At 36.2% G+C, this 24,019-nt stretch overlaps 1 protein-coding gene across 1 annotated transcript; it reads right to left on the bottom strand.

Annotated features, from left to right (window-relative positions):
* Window positions 1–6,066: 6,066 nt before the first annotated feature.
* On the bottom strand, window positions 6,067–19,300 carry LOC120342427 (uncharacterized). Its single transcript, XM_078114504.1, has 7 exons — window positions 18,096–19,300; window positions 17,619–17,730; window positions 16,635–16,854; window positions 11,311–11,315; window positions 8,144–9,285; window positions 7,612–7,723; window positions 6,067–7,054 (listed from the first exon to the last, which is right to left on the bottom strand). The coding sequence occupies exons 1-7, from the start codon at window positions 19,256–19,258 to the stop codon at window positions 6,830–6,832; spliced, it is 2,979 nt and encodes a 992-aa protein (XP_077970630.1). The 5' UTR covers window positions 19,259–19,300; the 3' UTR covers window positions 6,067–6,829.
* Between the last annotated feature and the right edge of the window lie 4,719 nt (window positions 19,301–24,019).

Raw genomic sequence — 24,019 nt, 5'->3', positions numbered from 1 at the left:
TCGGCAAAAGCGACAATTTTTTAACGATAAGAAAGTGTCTTTAAAACCGGTCCAAGTCAAGGGATTAATAAATATAGACATAGTTTATTTTGAAACCTCTTTCAAAAGGAAAGGCAATATTTACCCAAATAAATACAATGACATATTAACAGAAACTTCGGGAAACAGACAAAACCTAAAATAAGGTTTAAAACGTTACTATGAAGAAAGGAAAGTTAATGCAAAGATAAGGACATGCGTCGCTCACTCATAGATATATATGCTGCTAGACTTCTACTGCTTGAACATATATGCAACACGCCGCGGTTTCTTGGAAGCAAAATGCTCAATAACGCGCTGATTAAAGTCATGCATCCCAGAAATAACGTCTCTGTGAATGGATAAAACAGCCAAGGAATTTAATCTATCTTGCTTCATTGTATTTCTGAGATACGTTTTAATACGCTTCAGCGTACTGAATGTTCGCTCTGCGTCGGCGGCAGAAATAGGCGTCGTCAAAATGATATCCAGAAATTTTGCAGACGCCGCAAAGGTAGTTACTAGAGTGTTATCTATAAGGAACCTAATAGCGCGCAAGTTGATGTGATGTTCAAAAAAGTTTGATTGGTGTATATACATCGCAATTCATTTTCCAATTTACCCACGGGTAAAATTTGGAGACAGTAGCCAACAAATGGATGGGAAATTGACGTGCAAATTTTGAAAATTTTTTGGGGTTTATCAAAGAGAACGCGGCAAGGTGTTCAGTGCGCAGACGATCGCCTATTTGATTCACCAGAATGTCACAGCATTCCTTCGCAGACAAAATCAAACGCTGCGTTGTTTGCCCGCGGCGTAAAGAAGCACTCCACGTGTCGTCGTATTTTATTGTTTCCCGGATACGAGATACAGCATCGCAGAAGTCTGAAATACACGACTGCACAGACGCTCCATCCATTAGCTTTGACTGCAATGCGCCGTATAATACATCCACGTGATAGAATATTGTGGAGAAAAAGCGAGAAAAAATGAAAACTCACCATCTTCTAGCAGACGCTTTAGACCTGCCGCCTCCCTCACAGAGCGTTCGTCCCAAACCGGAGAGCTCTGAATGCCATTGAAACACTCAATGAGCTCAGACCTAATTTCGGACACGCCCTGCACCACGCGTGATTGGGGAAGTTCCAACGTGTTGGTGCACAAGCTGGGGGACGGCGGCTACATATCTGGCGAAGGAGGTCAGAGCGCTTCGGCGAAACGGAAAAAAATGAAGAAAACCCCGAAACATTTGCAAAAAATATACGGACGAGAGGGGTATCAAGACACATATTTTTAATAACGAGGTTGAATTGGTGTGCATAACAATGTAAAAAATGCGCATGAGGAAAATCTTCTTTTATATAAACTTGAACACCCTGTTTCGACCCACTCATGACTGCCGCGCCGTCATAAGTTTGAGCTATCAATTTTGACTTCGCGTTGTAAGGCTGTAACACTTCTTTCAGTACAGCCGATATCCCGCAAGCCGCGCGATCAACGATTGGTACAAAGCTGTGAAATCTCTCGGTAGGTTTACCATCTTTCACAAACCGAAAAATCACAGCCAGTTGGGAAACGCACGTGATGTTAGTTGTCTCGTCAGACTGAATCGAAAGGAACTGGCAATTCTCAATTTCCAGAGCCAAATGTTGTAAATAAATTTTATACATTGAGTCGAGCAAATCATTTTGGATATCCTTAGATGTCCTTTTCGAAACAGTTGCGGCATCAAGATGATCTCTCAATACTGTATCTAGGGATGCGGTGTATTCCACCATATCCAAAAATACCCGTCTATTAGAAGAGCCAGCCCGTCCATCGTGCCCACGGAGGGACAGCTCGTGACAACCAATGAACTTCAAAACATCTATCAATCGACCGAGAACATGGCGGTTTTTCTCGACGTTTTGGTTGTGCCGACGAATAGAAACCGCGCGTCCTTCATCAAACTGTGCTGCAATATTAACATTTCCGAATGTTCGGTATTTTACTGCATTGTCCAGATGCTCCATAGAAGATTGATGATCCCTGGCACGCTCGGAAAGATGTTTAAGATCTCTAAAACCAAATTTACACCAACGTGAGTCACGGGCGGTAGCAAAAAGTAGGCAATAAAAACAAAAAAGTGCACTTTTGTCCTCGCTGTAACACAACCATTCGTGTTTTTTATACCAAGTTTCTGCGCAGAATGTACGCCGATGCTTTCCTCCGTCATGGGATTGTTCCAGTGAACAATTTTTTGGTTGGTAAGGCCCAAGACGTTGTACCTCTAATTTTTGTTCCAGCGGCAGCTGCGAAAACGGAGTGCGAAGTAGTGCATCAACCTTATTCATTATGAGGTCTAAGGCTAAGAAATGCGGTGCCGGAAAGAAGTGAGGAGCTCAAAAGGAATGTGGAAAATCGAGAGCAAATGGACTAAAGGTCTCTAACTGATTCAAATAGCGAAACAAGCGACAAAAACGAAGGCGAGGAAACTATCAACTCTTCAAGCAACTAACGAACGAGAAGGAATGCGTGAATATGTCAACACGTTGTTGTAAGAAACGTCGGCATTGTGTCGTCATAATTTCGGGGCTAGCCCCGATCGGCCCCGATGATTTAGTAAAAGAAGCGGAAAACAAACGAGACAAACGCGGCGAGTGGAAGATAAAAGAGAGAATACGATATACAATGAGCAACCGGGGCAAAATCGGCGTCGCCCCGTCGACGTTCGGCGAAGGCTTTTCGAGCGAAAAATGAACCATGTCGGGAGAATATGGCTAGTGTAGACAGTCTGTGCAACCGATATTGAGGTATTTTTCGAATATTTTTTATTATACCGAAAAAACAACCGGGTCATTGCCCCGGTTGGCCCTATTGACGCGCCGCCACTGCCAGTTTGTCTCCTCATCAATTTCCACTATGCCAGTAGTTCAAACACTCACATCGGAAAACGGACGTACAAATCCTTGTTATTATCAGTATTTGTATTAAAAAATCTCTTGTAATTTAAACATCATTGATTTCTCAGCACCTACAAGTACAACCCCAAAAGATATCCCTAGTTCATCTAAATCCTTTAACTTGTAGGCTACTATTCATCAGTCCTAGAAAAGCGTTCACAGCAATGCTCAATCCAGCGGGTGATGATATATATATATAAATCCCATTTATCTCAATTGCTCATTATAAAAAGACGACTTTCTGCTATTACCTAAAAATCGGGGATTTATCAGACCTCAGAAAACCAAAATTTTCGAGCAATTACGCACGGTTGAATTAGAAACCTGCGCCATTCTCGCTAAACACGAACAAGTCTCAACAATGCAATGAATTATCTCGCGCCAAAGCGTGCCACCTGTAAGCTTTACTAGTTTTTCGTACTAAAGCAAATAATAGAGACAATTTCGTAAAGCTAAAGGTGCTCCTTATTTCTAGAATGTGACCTATACTTGAAATAGTTTATTGAGCAGCAGTGTATGTGTTTATACCCGCATCGTCAGCCCAAATAAATCTTAGAAAAAATACTGAACAAATGTGAAGGAAATGGAATATAGACTGCCATACCAACTAGATTCGGATGATTTGTACAAAGAACCGGCCAATAAAAACATGCCCACCAATGCCCAAAATAAGAAAATTAGTATTTAAAAATGCAGATTTTGCTGGAATTTCACATTTTCAAATCAATCCTAACCCCAACTGGATAATTACTAATTTGCTTTAAAAACGTGGCGGAGGTGTTTTCTCAAATCTCACATTTTTGCATTAGTGGCGGTGTCTGTTAGCGAGAATCGACGCAGCATTATTGCGACATAGTCCTGTTTCTCGATTAATCCCGGGAATTCTAAATTATCGCCACGCTGCTTCGATGAGTTGGCACCTTCTGACTTGTATCCAGTGTAATGTATTGCGCTGGGAGTTGTTTATCGTGTTTAATATTGGGTTTGCTATTTGCGGTTATGATAAACGATTCGGATTGAAGTTATTATTGGGTTCAAAATTAAGGGTTTAAACTGGTGTTGTAATATAATGTAGGGATACAGGTTAGGGTTGTATTATATTCCAAATGAAATGATAACTGCTGTTCTTTGTTTTTAGTCACATAAATTAAGTTGTATTTACTTTGGATTATAATTTTTTGAATTAAGTTGCCTGGAGATCCTAAACATTCGGTATGTAAATATTGTTTTATCTTGTATGATTTTTTCTGTATTTTAGTATTGTGATTGCTATTTCATCCTATGTAATTCAATCTGTACATAATTGTGACATATGGTTATCTGCTAATTGCTGTGAACTGTTATTGCTTGTACAACGGTAATGCTATTATATTTGATTAATTGTACCATATAAGCTATTTAGTTTTATCTATTATTTTGGCAGAAAACCGTTCCTTCACGTTCCGTACCCACATATTCTGATTCATGTTCAAGATTTGATTTGAAGTGTCTGTTGATTGTTATTAAATATATTCACCGATTTCAAGTTGAATTTTATTGGGGCAGCACTTGGAAGGCACAGAAGAATCTGGGGGCACTTTAACCGCTGTTTACAACCTTTAATTGCATGAAAGCACGGACTAGTTGTAACAATTAACCGATATAAGTTTGGGGTCAGGACTGGGTTATTACTTATTAGGACGCGTTTTTGAAGTCTCCAATCTCTTAATGTGCGAGAGAAGTAACCAGCCTACATAGAATCGAGCGCAACAGTGGCTTTGTACCAAAGATCCCTAGATTCTTCCATGAAAATGTTTTATTCATTCATTATTAAACTATATCCCAGGCGGCATGATCGTCACACAGGCTCGTTTGGCAGAATGCATTAGTTTAGCTAGGACAAGAGACCCAATTAGAAATTCCACGCTCCGTGCGATTTTAATAAACATTTATCAAAAACTTGCATGACCATGTTTATAGTGTTAAGAATAATATTAAAAAATACCAGAAAATAAACTTTTCAATAAAAATGCCTTCACGGTGAAAAATAACCCGGAACCCACAAAAGCGCAAATTTCTGCTCTGGTGATCACATTCCATATAAGAGTTAATGTTAAAATTGTTTTGTAATGCCACGTTTATTTCCTCGCCTGGAATGGGTATTGAATGACTAATGTCTAATATATATCGGGAATGAATAATGCCCGCGTGCGTCATTGTAAAAAACATTGTATATACAGTACCTTTCCCACAATAATATTGCTCGCTTATTTCCAAAATATTTAAAATACTTCAAAGTAAAGATCGGCCCGTATTTTGCGTAAAGGTGTAAGCGAACACAAAAGGCTACATAATTTGTTTAGTAGATTTGAGCAACCGAAGTGAAAGCGTGTGCACACGAAAGCTTAAACGAAGTAGTTTGCCGTACCTGATCCACAGTGCGTTACCGATATTGGATAGCCTTCGACTTTCAAAGCAATTGTATTAATAACGAAAATATATAATTACCGTTGTAATTATTGCTTCGCCATCTATTACCATAACTGCTCGCAACTGCAATTCGTATTACGGTATGCACCTCTAATCATATTGCAAATAAGCGATGCGATGAGTACATGAAACAGGATATCTTTCGAAAAACGCGATCTATCCCTTATGTAAGCTTGCTGATAGGCTCACATTCGCGTGGCGTAGGCCTCTAGCCATATTGCAAATATGAGATGAGCTGTACAGGAAACAGGATATCTTTCGAAAAACGCGGTCTATCCCTTATGTAAGTTGCTGATAGGCTCACATTCACGTGACGTAGGCCTCAAACCATTTTGCAAATATGCGATGGCCTGTACAGGAAACAGGATATCTTTCGAAAAACGCGATCTATCCCTTATGTAAGCTTGCTGGTAGGCTCAAATTCACGTGACATAGGTCGCAGTTTGTCATGGGACACACTGCTATCGTATGCCACTTTTTAATTGATTGGACGCCATCACGTCTTTTTTAGAATTCCTCATACACTCTCATCAATATTTTGAAAAAATCGACTTTCACTACTAACAAACGGTAATGACGAAATTTACGCAAAGCAAAAATTTGAATATTATTGGTTAGTCGTGCTGGAAAACGTTAATTAGGCGTTAAGTTCGTTTTTTTATTGGTTTCAAAAACATAAAATCTAAAGTAGCAAATCAACTGAAATTACAAGTGTATAACATATTAACGTAACATACAGTAATTTTACTTTCTCAACAATGACATAAAATTCCACTTTTTAATATGTAAAGCTAATTTGCCTTGGTTTAATTTTATCGCTTTCACTTACACTCTGGAAAAAGTAGACAAAAACCGAGCACAAATTAATATACAACTTATCAACGACCACATCTGATGACACTGATACGGCACCACGTTCGTTTCCAAGAGTTTAAACATATAGCTCGTTTGATTTTACGTTCACAATTTAAAGGAAAATTCTAAAATATGTTTTAATATATATATTACTGGAGCGGAAATGTGCCCTCAAAAGGCTTTGACACCACAGTTTTGTGAACTATTAATTCTCTACTGCTATCACTACTTTCTTGTTTTCATAAATTTCTACTCGAGCTAAGACTACGTATCAGTTTCAATAAAACAACAATCTTTTCAAAACGAAATTACTTAATATATTTCATATGCAAAGCGTAAAAGCAATAAAAAAAAAACGTTTGCGATATTGAAGCAATTTCGATCCATTTACAATGGTAAACTGCTGGCTGGTCAATTGTAGTTTCTTCCTATGACGCCAAAACAAGTGATAGAGCGGATACCTCCGAATAAAACAATTGTCCGAACTGACTTGCAATCCCTATGTGCTCGCTAAATAGTTAAACTTTGTCAGAGTGGTCGTCAATCTATCTGAGCTGCAGTCGAAGTTTCTGTGGCTTCGGGGTGTGAATAACTCCCCCAAGTGGCTCGTAATCAATTTTTGTGTCGTCAGTTTCAGGCTTGATATGAAATTTCTGGACCAATTTGACCAAAAACACAAAGAGTTCTGTCTTGATTAAAGGCGCACCAATGCATTTACGCAATCCTCCACCGAAACCCATGAATGCATCATTCATAGCAAATTTTCCATCCTGTTAATAAAACGCAAAATGTTGAATGATGACATAGAATTCTAATTTTCAGCATTTACTTTTTGTTGTTATGTGTGTTTCACCGAATAATATCATATTTTGCAGTTCTCAGAGTAGAATTTCAATATTGTTGGATATTACAGGATATAGATATTGCAGCGGAATTTACCACACACAAAAAAGGTACTCTCAAAGTATGTGTATCAGGTTAGGGTTAGGCCATAATTTTATTCCAATTTTCCTTATTTTAGTTCTGTTACGAGTTCGGGGACTAGCCAAGAGACTCAAGAGATGTGTACCTGAAATTATGGCCTAACCCTAACTTGGTACAAGCACTACGTTCGGTTTCCGTCATCTTGTTTCACCTACATCGCGAGTACCCAAAATAAATTCCTAACACGTTCTTGGTTGCGACCTTTTATAAGACAAACAATACCATTTTACCAATAGATCCTCCCATATGATTATATTCAAACGCTAGTGGTGACTTTCAATTCGTTGGCCAACAAATTTAGATTTGAGAAATAATATAAAATAATATATACTTCGTCAACTACCTCGTCTAAAAAGTTTTCTGGATCGAAGTTGTCCGGATTCTTCCATCTATCATCTTGAGTATTTGAAGACCATGGGTTCATCAGAAAAATGGTGCCTTTAGGGATAAAATATCTGAAAAAAAATTCAGAATTACAACCAGACATGTTGCCTACCAGTTTACTCATATGCAGTAATCTGACTTAACCTAGGATTAAATTGGTTACCTTTTAACACCATGTTGATTATTTGCCATGGTTTCAGTCGTATGCGTTATACAATACGTTGAATGTTGACAGGATTTTTTTTTATCATATTAAGTCAATAATGCTCATTGTTGAATATAAAATTACGCTATAGACAGAGCGGTGGGGTTTGGGGGTAATGACCGTGAAACGTTCGGAAACGCTATTTCGAAGGCTTTCACATATATATATATAGCAAAAATATCTGCCTACGACTTTTAGAAATTTCTAAGGATGCCAACTTAGTTGTTTCGTATATAAGTCGTGGTAATACTGCAAATGATGCATGTGCTATTAATACTTGACCTACCCGTTCAATGTGACATCTTGCATTGCTCTACGGGGAACACCGGTCGGAGTCAATGAGGAAAATCTCAAAATTTCAAAAGCTGTTGCGATTGTGTAATGCATTTTCAATCTGTCTTGGTATTGTACTTTTCCATTTTTCCCGAGAACCTCGATAATTTCTTTGTGGATTTTTCTTTGTACATCTGGATGGGCAGCTAAGTATAACGATGCAAATTCCATAGTCCTTGAGGAGTTTTCTGTTCCCGCTACAAAGATATCGTATAACAGAATGCGGAAATTATCTTTTGTGAAGACGGTATTTTGCACATCTTTTTCTTCGTTCATTTTATCCAGGTACAGGCCAACGAGATTTTTTGTTTTTTCTGTATCCAGTCTGGATTTATGAGCCTCCACCTGTTCTGCACAATATTTAAAAATGGTATCACTTATTTCCAAGCATTTCTTTGCAGACTCAGGAATCCATATGTTGTGTAAACCAGGAATTAGTTGAGGAATCATAAATAATTTGCCAGCAAACGCTTCTTTGAGCGTGACTACGCTCCGCACAATTTCTTCAATTCTGTCTTTTTCTTCTGTCGTTCGAACAGTTTTACTTCCAAAAAGCACATCTACGACCGTTGTAACAAAAGACGCAAAAATAACGTTACCGATATAACTGGGCTCACCATTTCCAAAATATTCTTCCAGTTCGTTCATCATGTTCGTTGTTTGTGTATCAACAATTTCATCGACAGAATCGGTAAGTACTGTATGCATCAGGGCACGGTTTGCCTTGAGCCACTCAGTGAAATTGCTGTGCACAATCCCTCTAGGTTGATTACCTTTTATCATGTAAAACACATACGTCGCGGGCCGATCCACAATGTTCTTGTGGTTTAAAACTTCTTTGTTAGCATCAGTTCCACAAACGCAAACATAACTCCTTGCTGCAGTTTTCAAACTAAATAAATTTCCATATGTTTTTGACAGTTTCAACATATCTCGTTCTGGATATACCTTCAGTAATTGTAAACTACCGAGAATCGGAATTCCAATTGGTCCCGGAGGAAAATTTGCTGGCCTAATGATTGATTTATAAGCCAGATACATCAAAGTACCTATCACCAATCCAATGATTATTTCAATAGAGAATATTTCCATGATCTATTATAATAAGATTCTATAAATTTCTGAAATACGAAATTATTGTATAAAATACCACAAATTTATTTTTTAAACGAATATGACAGACAGAAATTCAAACGGATATAAAGCGGGAAAATATTCACAAATAGCTTAGGTGAGGACGAGAGGGTGGTCTAGGGGTCGCATTCAGAAAATCTTTATTCCAATGGGTCGCATAATGAAAAGTATATACCCCCTATACCCCCTGCACATAGGATTAAGTCCTTTTACACAACTTGATGTAAAATAGGCGAACAGAATTCGTTACCTCCATATATTACACACATTTCTGTAGCGCCCAAACTTAACACTGATAATATTGAACCGGAGATGAAAAAAACGTTTATATCATCTTAACAATTCATAGTTCAAGTATTTTAAATATAATTTGAATAAAATCTAGATTTTGTATGCAGTTGTATAAAATTTTCACAATTTTCTCTAGGACCATTGGGCGTGGTTTGCTCCTCATTTACTTAGGACATGAGATATTACAAAAATTAGTGTTGTGTTTATACAAGTGAAATTTAATAAATTTGAAAACCTGATCTCCATTTTATAGACATTTCAATTCTGCAAGTCAAACACTCTGGCTCTTATATATGTTAGTAAAAGCCCATACCTTAAAGCTCAAATCTGCATTTTGCCATTTTGTCTCCCCATCAATTCCCATTGTGCATGTGATTCAAGCACTCACATCAGAAGGCAGGCATACAAATCATTTCATTATCAGTTTTTGTATTCAAAAATCTCTTGTAATTTCAACATCATTGGTTTCTCAGCACCTACAGGTACGACCTCAAAAGATATCTTCAGTTCTTTCAAATTTTTTACCTTGTAGGCTACTGTTCATCAGTCGTAGAAAAGCGTTCACAGCAATCCTAAATCAAGCGAGCGATGATATCGAGTATATATCTCCCATACATCTCAATATATTTATTATAAAAAGACGACTTTCTGCTATTACCTAAAAATCGGGGATTTATCCGACCTCGGTAAGCCAAAATATTCGAGCAATTACGCACGGTTGAGTTACGATCCTGCGTATTTCTTATCAAACCTGAACGGGTCTTAACAATGCAGTGAATCATCGCGCCAAAACGTCCAAGCTGTAGGCTTTACTCGTTTTTCGTACAAAAGCAAACAATAGAGACAGTTTCGTAAAGCTAAAGGTGCTCATTATGTCTAGAGTGTGGTCTACTTGAAATCGTTTTACAGCGTATGTGTTCATACCCGAATCGGTAACCCAAATAAATCTTAGAAAAAATACTGAACAAATGTGAAGGAAATGGAATATAGACTGCCATACCAGCTAGATTCGGATCTTTGTACAAAGCCCCCACCAAAAAACATCGCTATCGATCAAAATGAGAAAATTAATAGGTGCCGAGTTAGGTTTAAGAATGCAAATTGTGCTAGAAATCCAGATTTTTAAATTATTTCCAACCCCCAACTGGAAAGTTACTAATTTGCTATTTAAAAACGTGGCTGAGGTGATTTTCTCAAATTGCACATTTTTGCATTAGTGGCGGTGGCTTTGTACTAAAGATCCCTAGATTCTTCCATGAAATAGTTTTATTCATTCATAACTAAACTATATCCCAGGCGGCATGACCGTCACACAGGCTCGTTTGGCAGAATGCATTTGTTTAGCTAGGACAGGAGGCAGTCAGAAATCCCACGCTCGATGCGATTTTAATAAACATTTATCAAAAAACTTGCATGACCATGTTTATCGTGTTAATATGAATATTAAAAAATACCAGAAAAAAATCTTTCCAATAAAAATGACTTCACGGTGAAAAATAACCCGAAGCCCACAAAAACGCAAATTTATGCTCTGGTGATCACATTCCCCATAAGAGTTTTAATGTTAAAATTGTTTTGTAAATGCCACGTTTATTTCCTCGCGTGGAATGGGTATTGAATGACTAATGTCTAATATGTATCAGGAATGAATAATGCCCGCGTGCGTCATTGTAAAAAACATTGTATATACAGTACCTTTCCTACAATAATATTTTAAATTTACGAATCAGAAGTACAATGGTCCGCCCATATCTTCGTTTCACTGAAGTACCTACTTAATGATCGTAATCGGTACTTGCTTATTTACAAAATTTAAAAAATACTTCAAAGTAAAAATCGGCTCGTTTTCTGCCTAAAGGTGTAAACGAACACAATCGGCCACATAATTTTATTTAGTAGATTTGAGCAACCAAAGTGAAAGCGATCTCATTTAGCACAAGAGAGCGATGCCCAAATATATGGATACGAAAGCGAAAGTAGTTTACCGTACCTGATCTACAGTGCGTTACCGATATTAAATAACCTCCGACCTTCGCGTTGCACATGTTCGCAAAATCAAACCGAATCACCACGTTGTCATAAACACGTGTACCCGCGAATGAAAATAAAACAGCGGAATTTCAAATGAAATATCTATTAGATCTCATAGAACATTAGACAGCAAATAAAAGTAATAACCTTATGACGACAAAGACAATCTTAAACCACTGAGAATGTCAAAGCATTTAGTCCAGTAATTGAAGAGATTTTCATAACAACAACAAGAAAAGAATCACTTACCTCAAGATCAGTGAATAACTGAGAATATTCAACTTTATCGGACTAGTTCAATAAAACGTAAGCTTTTAGAAAACCAATCGTTTGACTAATTAGGACCGCGAATTTATGTCGTTTCTAATGTTGTGCGCGGACCACCAGCCGCGCTTTCATGCTTCAATTGCATATATTGGTATTTCACAATGCACTGTTTTCAACTACTCTGCTCCCTACATTTTGCTCAGTTTTATTTTATCCACATACCTCAGGTGTACCTAGCACGATCGCATTACTTTGTAGTCACAATTATACCGAGTTGATTGAATTTCCGCAAAAATATTATAACTAGTTGTTAATCGGGTTTAAGTCAGATTATTTGAATTTGGACAAAACGAGTTGGTCACTACAATTCTTACCTTTTGTGCATCATTCGACTCGCAGCCCGAGGACAAAACATTATGTTTTGATCGGACAATGAAGATTACATCTCTAATCCTCAGCTTGATCTATATCGCACCTTTTAGTTCTATTACGAGTTCGGGGACTAGCCAAGTGACTCCCATAGTTTTTGTACCCGAAATTATGGCCTAGCCCTAACCTGGTACACATACTTCGTTCCGGTGTCCGCCATCTTGGCCCGCATACTACCGGAGGGAGTACTCACAATTGGTATATTATTGCCAACTTGATCCTCAATTCTACAGTATCTTATGGATATATACTTAACTCTCATTTTTTTTTTCCTGATACCAACCGTGGCGTCCTTTTATAATAACTTGCGTCTTCAAGTTGAGTACTTTTTATACCGGCCGGAGACCTAATCTTGATCGTCCGATCAAAACAATATGTTTTGTTCTCGGGCTACGGCTTGCGACTCGAATGCGACAGCTAAGATGTGTTATGATCAACTCGTTTTGTCCCAATTCGAAGAATCTGACCTATACGCGATTTACAACTAATTATAATATTTTTGCTAAAATTACTGAATTTCAATCAACATGATATAATTGTGCCTACAACTTAATCGGACACTTTTCGTATATAAAAACCAAATCCGCTGTCATGCCTCTCGTTGGAATTTGCCACTTAAATTGAGGAGTTAACCATATTACCTACATTCGCTTTATCACAGCTATACGAAATACTAACCTATGTCCCAAGCCGCCATAACTTTTCAAACAAGATTGGAAAATATATTCTTTCAATATTACCGTATTGAGCTAACTTTTTCTCGCCCCGCGGCTGTTTTGCAGCGTTTTGCTAAACCGCTGAAAACAATATATTACTATTTTCAGAGTCATCGAATAATTACCGCTATTATTTCTTCTTTATCAATTACCATAACTGCTAGCAACCGTGATTTGTATACCGGTATGCAGTACTAATCATATCGCAAATATGCGATGAGCTGTACAGGAAAAGGAATATTGTTCCTGTCGAATATCTTCCGAAAGACGCGATCTATACCTTATGTAAGCCTCAAGGCTCAAATTTACGTCACATAGGCCGCAGTTTGTTATGGGACACACTGCTATCTTATGCCAATTTCTAAATGGTTGGACGCCATCACGTTTTTTTAATTCCTTTAACAGACTCATCAATATTTAAAAAAAAATCGATTTTTCCTACTAACAAACGGTAATGCCGAAACTTACGCAAAGCAAAAATTTGAATATAAAGCGTTAGTCGTGCTGGAAAACGTCAAGTAAGCGTGCTGTATCTGAAGCCGGTAGCTTTTAAGCGAAAATGTATCTACGGATGGAAAACTCATATGTGGCCAAACAAACAGGGACAAATACATTTATTGTTATGGGTTAAAATGCTAGTATAATATATAGAAATTTGCACACGTCGGAGATTTGGTACTATCTGAAATTTGAAGTCCAATAAGTTTACACCTCTCGTCACACTGAGTGCTTATGCCGCGCAGAAGCAAAACAGACTGAAATTACTCTTGAAAAGCAAGATTATGTTCGCGCTTCTCAGACTTTTCAACGCTTAATGTGTATTAATCGACTTTCAAAAAAGTACTCTTGTATTCATTTGATAAATTTTATTTGAAAAATATTTTTCTGGCATGAATGAAATTTATTTATTAATACTAATCTATTATATTTTGCTGTTATTGTTTCCTTCATTTGAGGATCTTTTAGTGAAATTTGTGGTTTAGAGTATGAAATAAGAAAAAGTTCAAGAATGGGTTTTGATACCTACTTCTCACAAAAAGCTGGTTGGTAAAGTTTTACCACCGCTCTGGCAACATTTTATCTTTTCAATTTTCATCATCAATTAAAATGGCCAAAATTAGGGGGATAGGATAGATTTATTCCAACCAATATCGAACTAGAAAATAACTTTTGCTTGACTGACCCCATGTCTCACCACACCTTCTAGCTGTTTCTCGGTTGGTTTCCCCCAATCTCATTTCTCTGCGATCATGATTTGATAGACTGGAATAAAATAAGCGATGGGATTCAAAATTCTAAGAATTTGTCTCTTTTGTATCAAACTCACAAAATAACAGATTCCCTCATTTCAGAAAATGTACGTACGTCACTAAACGTAAGCTACATCAACAGAACATGCTTCACACAAATCGAATACATAAATTTCTTGTCGTCAGTGCAAGTTATATATACAATTGCTGCGCTTGTCTAACGTTTCAAACAAAAAACAAGAACGGTAACTATCCCGATATTCCATGAACATGATCGCGCCCAACCCCTAAATCACACAACGGGGAAAAGATATTTGCAGTTCGAACATGTATGTACGAAGACAGCTCTGTTTTTAGCTTTTTTCTTCGTGATAAAACTTTGCGTATTTCGTTTTACTTATCGAAACTAGATTGGTAATTGACTAATGCAGCGGTTCCCAAAGGGTGCGCCGTGGCGAGTTGCTAAGTGCGGCGCGTGAATTAACAGAATTGTGTTTAACATCACTAAAATATGATTAAATATTTTACATATTGTATTTATTATAAATGTTTATCAATGATTTCACCTTACCTTTCCATGTCGTTTACTTTCTGTTACGTCGCGTTTGCCTCTATTGTTACGTAACAATAGAGGTAGACACTACTGGCTGCAATTTCGTGAGCTGCAGTTTATTTATCTGCTGAACCTATTTTATTTATCGCTGAGTTTAGTCTAACATGAGTGATTTTTTTCTGCATTTTGAGGGAAAATCAGGCAGAGATGAGGGAAAAGAGTTTACCTTTTGTATTTATTCTTTAGGCTTACACTACATGTTTACAAACCTTATAATGCATGAAGTACACATTAGCGAGTTTTTTTTTTGAAAGGCAGCATTTTTTTTCGTATAAGTGCGACGTGAGTTTTATCCGTGATAACTTAGCGCTGCACAAATAAAAAGTTTGGTAACCGTTGGACTATACCGTTCTCTTTATTTCCGCATTTAATCAATACAAACAACGCTGCCGGTTTTGAATATTCACAAAATATACTGTCAGTGCAACAACTGCGCTACGATTTTATATTGCCCGAAGCTGTTTCGAAAAGTTTCCATTGTTTCATATTATGAAAACTTCCATTCTTCCATATTCGTTCGATGACAACGAATTATAAGCTTTTTACTGTAAATTACCCATCGATTTAAAAGTTTAATCTCCGTGAAATACTACAATGCAATACCACCCCCACCCATCTCGTTTTAGCCTTACAAATCTTCACGAAATGAATGTAGTGATTACCGCTTAGATTTAGAACTTAGCAGTGTTGAATGTTAAAATAATTTTACTGAAAGTAATATGAAGTATGTCCTTGAAGCGAACTGAATTTAGAGTAAATATAGGTCATTCCAACGACTTCTTCCACCTTTAATTTCTCTATTGATATCAATTGGTCCGTCAATTGCACAGAAAAGTGATTTTTTCGCAACAACTACCCAACAATAACAACGCATATTTTAATACATTTGTCCATTTCGTGTCCAATAAATAGAAGATGGACATTCAAACGAAGGCTAGTTTGCACGTCGAGTTATGCTCGACTAATTATGACCACATAGGCTAACAGAACACAGTAACAAAGCCTAATTAATAATACAACACCAAGTTATGATATGAAACTAAGGACTGATAGCTAGTTTTGCTAAGGTGTTGACTTTTTCTTGTTGTTGTTGGGATGAAGCGCTTCGCAACTAATAGACGCATTCATTTCTAATTTTCAGCACTTACAGATGGTTTAAGTTGCCGCAGAGCTATTTATTTCAATTTGGAACAAACTTTTTATGTAATATAGAAACACTTTATTTCGTCACACGTATCTTCCTCCGCGTCACGCTCGTCAATCGACCTCTTCGCAAACTCGATGCTCAGCCGGACAGCTAACGTACCGATGCACCATCTTCGTGTCCGTATATTTGAGCATCGCCTTCTTTTTATGTGATATCATCACGGTATAACTCTAATACACTTATTTTTATTTAAATAAAATTGATGTAGAGTAATAATGTTACACCATGCAATGCTAAGATTAGTGAAATGAAAGAGTAGCCTAACTTGCGTCTTGAAAAGTGTTATACTTCTCTATTTTCGTTTTAACGTCAAATGTTATTTACAAAAAGTTTATCATATTTTCATCGTGACACGCACTTAAAATATTGAAGTAAAACAAATATGAAACAGCCATGACACAATTAAAAAAATTCAGATAAATTAATTTGAGAATTTACAGTCCCATATATCAATCAATTAAGATGGCATGATGAATTTAATGATAATTTGTTTCAAAGTTAATCACGCGGTAATAATCGTATTTTTTGCTTCCGTGGCATTCGAATAAGTCCAGGCAAACCATCATAATCAATTTCTGTTTCGTCTGTTTCTGGTTTGATGGTAAAATTTTGCATTATTGTGACCAGGAACATAAACAACTGTTGTTTTGCAGCGCGGGGACCAGGGCATTTCCTTGCTCCAGCACCGAAAACTTGAAATGCTGCGTTATTCTGAAATTTCCCTTCCTGATTAAACAAAATAGCAGCGATAATAGCAATAGTAAAAAGACTTTCGGGATTTTAATATCCTTTGGTGTATTTTGATCGCAAAATTGCAATAAAATTTTCTCATACACATAGAACATAACGAGTATATATATATAGTATCTGAGACATATTTCAATGCTGAATAGTCCAGGATATGGAATCAAAAACTAAAATTTAATTTTACTTCCGTGCTATTTATAAAACAAAACTCCAACAAATATAAGACTCTACTCCCGACACCAGCTTAATAACAATTTCAACTACTTGCTCCAACTTCAAGTTGAAGAACATTCAATTCCATCTACAAAGTTTGGCATTTCTAACCCTTTTTTCCTTTTAAAATATCAAAAAAATACAAAGAAGGAGGAGCTTTGAGGAGCTCCAGAAGTGTATGTACCAATAGGGAGGTAACTAATTTTGTTCGCTTACTTTACATCAAGTTGTGTGAAGAGACTGAGACCTATGAGCAGGGGGTAACGTATATTCACTTGGCTAACACAGACAGTCCCCGAACTCGTAATAGAACTAAAATATTCTCAATTCAACCGAAAAACTTAAGGAAAATCGGAATAAAATAAAATTATAGTCTAAACCCTAACCTGTTACATATACCACGATAATACCAACTCCGACTCCATATACCAATTTAGGAATGATTACTGAGACGATTTGAGAACTACAAGAATGTGGATAAATTAGCCTACATTTTATTATAGTTTTATTATAAACGATCGTGATCTCACCTCGTCCAAGAAGTTCTCCGGATTGAATGATTCTGGATATTTCCATTTTCTCTCTTGTTTGTTGCTGGAATAAGGATTCATCAGAAAAATAGTCCCTTTCGGTATTGAATACCTGAAATTCGGAGAATTATTCAATCTTAAATATTCAATCTTCTGCGAATTTTTCCTATAAAAGTTTGATTTTATGATATTTTGCGCAAACGAAAATAAAAGTAGGATCAAAAGTGATACAAGGAACTTTATACCTTAGTCAATGCTTTGAATCTTTTTTAAATAAAAAGGGACTTCGAAAACCTAACTGTTTTTTTCACAAATACTTGTTTTACAGCAAAATGCTCTTGCGGCGATTTTTCTTAGAACCGAAATAAAACGTTCTTTGTAAAACGTTTCAAATTATGAGCCATAAATTTAGTTTGGGGTGAAACTCTAGAAAAATATAAATAAATATATCAATGTATAAAATTTGAGTAAGCATACCCGCTGATGGAAACATCTTCCATCGCAACTCTTGGAACTCCATTTGCGAGCATATTGCCAAATCTTAGAAGCTCATACAAAGTTGCTTTGGTGTATGGCATTCGTAAAATGTCATTGTATTTTACTTCGCCGTCTTTTCCTAAAACTTCAAACACTTCATCGTGGAGTTTTTTCTGAATATCTGGATGAGCTGCCAAGTATAACGTAGAGAATTCCATTCCAGTTGATACATTCTTAAGGGCGCCGATAAAAATATCAAATATTAGAATCTTTAAATTATAATCAGAGTACAATGAATCTTTTCCATGTCCGGCGTTTCTTCTTCTTTTTAGATAACAATCAATCAAACTACGAGGTTCAGTCAAGGATTTGAATGTCCTTTTATGAATGTCGATGCCTTCTTGAATAAATGCAAATATTCTATCACAAGCCGCAATAAATTGTTTCCCCGCCTCAGGCAGCCATATTTTGTCCAATCCGGTGAGCAACTCCGACATGATGAGTTTCTTGTCCATAAAGTAGTCTTCGAGTGCAATGATGTCCTCCATAACTTTTTCGAGCTTTTTCAACCATTTCTCTGATCGATTTTCTTTGGTTCCAAATATCATTGAAATCAAAACAGTGAAGAATCCTATTCGAACTGATTTTCGAACATACCCTGGCTCACCATTTTTGAATAAATTTTCTAACTCTTCAATCAATCGTGCAGTTTCCCTTTGGGTTATCTGTTCCAGGTTGTTACCGGGAACAGCATTTGCATCTGTGATCATAGTGTGTAGAAATGTTCTATTCACTCTAAGTTGTTCATTAAACCTGCTATGGACAATACCAGGAGCATTTTTCCCTTTTACCATGGTGAAAATATTTGTTGGTGTACGATCTGCAATATACTTATGGCATAAAACTTCTCTGTTGGCTTCAGTTCCGACCAAGCAAACAAAATTGCTTGCCAGAAACTTTAAGCTGAATGTATTCCCATATTTCTTTGCAAGCTCGATACAATTTTTTTCCGGAAATTCTCCGCGAAGATGAAGACTACCGACAAATGGAAGGCCCATTGGACCAGGAGGAAATCGTCTTGGTCTCGTCATAGATTCATAAGCAAGATATAGCAGATAAAGCAGGGGTCCTGCAAGGAGAGAGATTACTACGGCATATAACATTTTGCCCTGTATCTGCAACAAAAATGTTAGATTAACTGGAAGAATATTTGATTCGTACCGCAGCATCCTACGGATTCACTTCCGCGAAGACATAGAGCAAGGAAAGGTAGTTAGTCTTACGTAACCCTAGCTGATAATTAATTGGAAGATTTTCACTTCTTACCTTCAAGAATTGCGTAAATTATTCATGTATTCTATTTAAATAAGATCCCCACACCCAGGGTTGCCAGATCCCAGTGATGAAAAAATCCAAATCAAGACAGAAAAAAGCCAACAAGTACAAAAACTTGACAGATTAGAACTCCTAGCACAATAGTGGATTTGCACAATTCGCAATATGCTGGTTTAGAGCCATCAGTTGATTTAGTGAGCCACATCAAATGATAAAAAATCCTACTAAAATTTGTAGTTTTGGTTGCTACCATGACGATTTCCACTTCAGCAAGATCAAGGGTTTACAACTAAGAAGGATTATTGAATGGCAGATTTAGAATGTATATCCGACATAATACAGTCAAGCTGATATCTACATAAAATATTTAAAACATCAAAAAGCCAAAAAAGGATTTTCAATTCAGATATATACAATACACCATGTATATCGCTTTAGGACGGATAAATGTACATGTTTCTACTTGAACTTGCGATATATATATCTCAGAAAATTTTCCCGATATTTTGCTATTGAAATTTTTTTTATGATTGTTTTCAAGTGTTGGAAATTATAAACTGGTCCACATGTTTGAAGGCATCATTTCTGCTAAAATTACTCAATCACGTGCCGCTTGCACAGATAGTCTACTGATAGATAATTTTAGCCTAGATAATCACGTCGTTTGCTAGAATTTTGATTACGGCAACCAACTTAAAGTTCCTCGGAAGGCAAAATGACCATTACTGAATTAAGGCATATAGCTATTTTTTAAAAACATAAATTAAAACTGACGAATAACACTGTAACACGCAAAACTATGAAAACGAAGCTTGCTTGAACATCTGTCTGAGTGGCTGCAAAAACTGCAATTGTTATGTCATTCTAAGTGATTAAATAGTCTTGCTACACACTAATACAAATATATTTCTGTAACGTTTCGTCTGACCAAGGTCAGACTTCCAACAAATTTGGTTAAGATATATTGAGAACTGACTTCATACCAAAATTGAAATGGTAAAGGGACTTTATGGACACCCTGTATATTCAAAAGCTGAGGCAATCTACATGATGTCGAATTATCTTTGCAGAAATAATTTACTCCGTATCAAGACACGGTGTAGCGATATATTATTTTGTAATCGTGAAATTAATTTGACAGGTCGAAGTATATTGCAATATTGAAATGCGCCTGTGACAGTAACGTATTATGATAAAATCTACAATGATAGATGAAATGAGATTTTGATTCAATTAATTTGATTGAAATCATTTTATTTGAGTCACGACAACGGTCTTTAATTCGATGTCACATCCTCTACAATTTATTACCTAATTTCGCCATTTCGCTTCTTTAGTGCGAGCATAGGATAATTCTTCGCGAAATGACGATAAGAATGTATAACACGAAAAAATTATTTGTGCCCCCATCGTGACAATAATCGCGCTGATTAATGTATGTATCGATAATTTGAACGGTGTTTTAAAAAAAGAATAATATCATTGCCTCAGACAAAAGTCGCGACGTGATTGAAAAAGCTTCATAAATTGAAAATTGATTTTATAATAATTTATCCGTGTCTCAGATCGAAAAATATGATGAATTCTTCTCAGAAATTTTGATAGATGGATATATAACGTTTTCATCCACCAATGCCGAGAGGGACATAATTTATTTTTCCAATTTCCACCTATACATGTAAAAACTTAAATATATTTGTTTGCTGTTCCATCATGGTAACAAAAGAAAATATTTGTCTGTCTGTCCGTCTCGATAAACAGAAGATCGTTTATTATTTTTTCACCTTACTGAAAATACATCTTGTACTACAGAAATCTCTTTTAATAATCATAATCTGATTTATGTACCAGTCCAATTGGGTGTTGGGTATTTTGTAAAATTCGAACTATTTTTTCTGACTTTATTATTGAGATCACCAATAAATATGGCATACTGGATTTCACCGCTTATTATACGCGCCTATATATCAATATTCCAGGTTTGAAAATTTATACGTGCTCATAATTTAATGTTTTCAATCGGGAAGATTTTCCTTTAGGGGGGGAATTACGTGTTGCAATCGCAATTACTATTATTCTTCAGTTTTTTTTCATCAGCACTGTAATATTCGCACATATTAACTACTTGAACTTCAAAAAAACGGGAGTGCGACTTACGCATAACACTAGCAAAGAATATATTAAATTTTAAATGAATAAAGTAGTTTCATACGAACATAGGGCGGAAGGGATATAGTTTCCCAAATACGCAAAGGCAGAGTTTTAACAGAAAAAGGTTGGGTACCACTGGTAACTGAACCACTGGATGTCCCTCCAAGCAAAAAATCATCATTTTTATATTCAAAGAACAAAGTAGGAATTGACTAAATAATGCGAAATCGAAATATAAATTATTTAAATCATTTTGGGTTGTTTTTAATTTACCGAATTAGTCTCGTTAAAAAACGGCCACATGCATACATACATACAAGTTATATATAAAATATTGAAACGGGGTATTTTTGCAAGAATTTGCATTCAAAATGTTATTAATAGACTTAAAAATAAATGAAATTTATTCAAATATTATCACATGAAGCAAAAAACGTTTTAGTTTCAATTTTAGATGAAAATTATTGCCATCAGAAAAGTTTTTTAGATTTCAGAAAAATAACCTGCATTTCTTTATGCCGAATTAAATTCAAATTTTTTTTCAAATTTCCATAAACTTGTGTTTAATTCGCCATGTATAAAAATATAGATATATTTCCTTTAGCTTGTCATAAATCTTATGTATTAACACTCATATTTTAGTCAAAAGTCTGATATTTTCAATGTTGCTATTAGTAAGTGTATGACAAATGGATATATGCTATGAAATCAATTATCATTTAAATATTCTTTCAATATTTATTGAACATATTACTAAGAAGACAACATGATTGATTATATGATTCATCCTTTAAGAATCATCAACAGTTCATATACATTAACATGAGTTATGTATGTATATATGCTATATAGGTATGTTATGAATGCAAATGTGCAATCTCTGTTAGCAGCAATTATCTAAATAAAATGATGATTAATTCATTAGATGAGGAAACGTTATAGGTACTGTATGCAATGTATGAGTCGCCTTTATTTTCGTGAAACTTGCTTAGCTTGTTAATTGAAATACTGTTCAGATATATTGGTCGCCGGCAAGTGAGTAATAACACTTTGGAACTCCTCCACCGTTTTGGACCTTCTAGTGCTAGATTTCCGGAGGGAGTGTTCATGTGTGAGTGGATTTGTCAATAAAAAAACAGTATTACTGACTACATGACTTCGCCATTTGACAATCGCACACTCAAAAAAATTGATGTTTGAACTTCGAATTCTTTGAGGTATAGTCAAAACGTTTTGCCTATTGCTATTGTCCGAGGGCCTAATGAAAGCATTGCAAGACAGCATGTCATGTTCATGTCAAATTAGGAAAAACTTTGAATCCTCGTTGGAAAAAGGATGGATATTTGGTCCCAATCGCGATTATCTCCTGCGTAAATGACAATTTGGCTGTTCGATTGACTGCGGGTGTGCATTACATTTTATGATGCCGAACTGCGTGTATGGGAACACGGCTCAGTGGCGACTTTTGCAATACAACTACTATCACGTTGGGGATTCTTTTTAATTAGTGTTTAAAAGAAATCGTGTGTCTATGGCATCCAACAAAACATGTTTTATTTCGGCGCGTCTTTCGTGCTGCAGTATTGTTAAAAACTGTCAAAAACCAGCATTGATTGATTATTTAGCTCATTTTCCATTCTTGTATGCATGTATAATAAATTTATACCAGAGGAGCCGATGATCGTGTGACACGTAATTCGCAATGCGGACATGACTTGTTTTGATTCGTTAGCGACTGAGCGCAGGTATTGCTATCTCGAGGTATTTTCGTTAAAAATATCGCATTACGCAAAAATCGAAGGTATATTATTACGGGCGCGATATATTCATAAAGTTCACGAATATTCCTTTAAAGCTATTTGTTAGAATGATTGAAAAGAAGATGATGATTCACGTAAAAACAAAAGTAAAATTAACCAATGAAGTGCAAGAGTCATCAAACAAATGTCGCGCCGCTTTCAGATTTTGCTTTACACGAGACATAAAACAACTAGCAGGTAGTAAATTCAGCGATCCCGTAGTATGTGAACCAAGATGGCGGACACCGGAACGTGGTATGTGTACCAGGTTGGGATGAGGTCATAATTTTATTTCCTTTTTCTTTTTTTTAGTTTTATTACAAGTTCGGAGACTAGTGACTCCCGTAGTATTTGTACCTGAAATTATGGCCTAACCCTAACCTGGTACACGTACTACGTTCCGGTATTCGCCATCTTGGTTCACATACTACATGATTACCGTAAATTCTATAAACCAGTGGTTAGAAATCATTTTCTCCCAGATATTTTATTGACAACACGTTGACTCAATCGTGAATGAATGATATTTCAATGAAAATTGAGTAAGTGACTGAAGAAATTGAGTAAGAAGAAATTGAGTAAGTGACTGAGTTTTGTAGTCAGAAATAAAAGATAAAACTTAGAATCTCGTCAATCATT

The sequence above is a fragment of the Styela clava genome, chromosome 1 (genome assembly GCF_964204865.1).
Source record: "Styela clava chromosome 1, kaStyClav1.hap1.2, whole genome shotgun sequence".
In the NCBI taxonomy this organism is placed as follows: domain Eukaryota; kingdom Metazoa; phylum Chordata; class Ascidiacea; order Stolidobranchia; family Styelidae; genus Styela; species Styela clava.
This window is presented reverse-complemented; position numbering and strand designations above follow the sequence as displayed.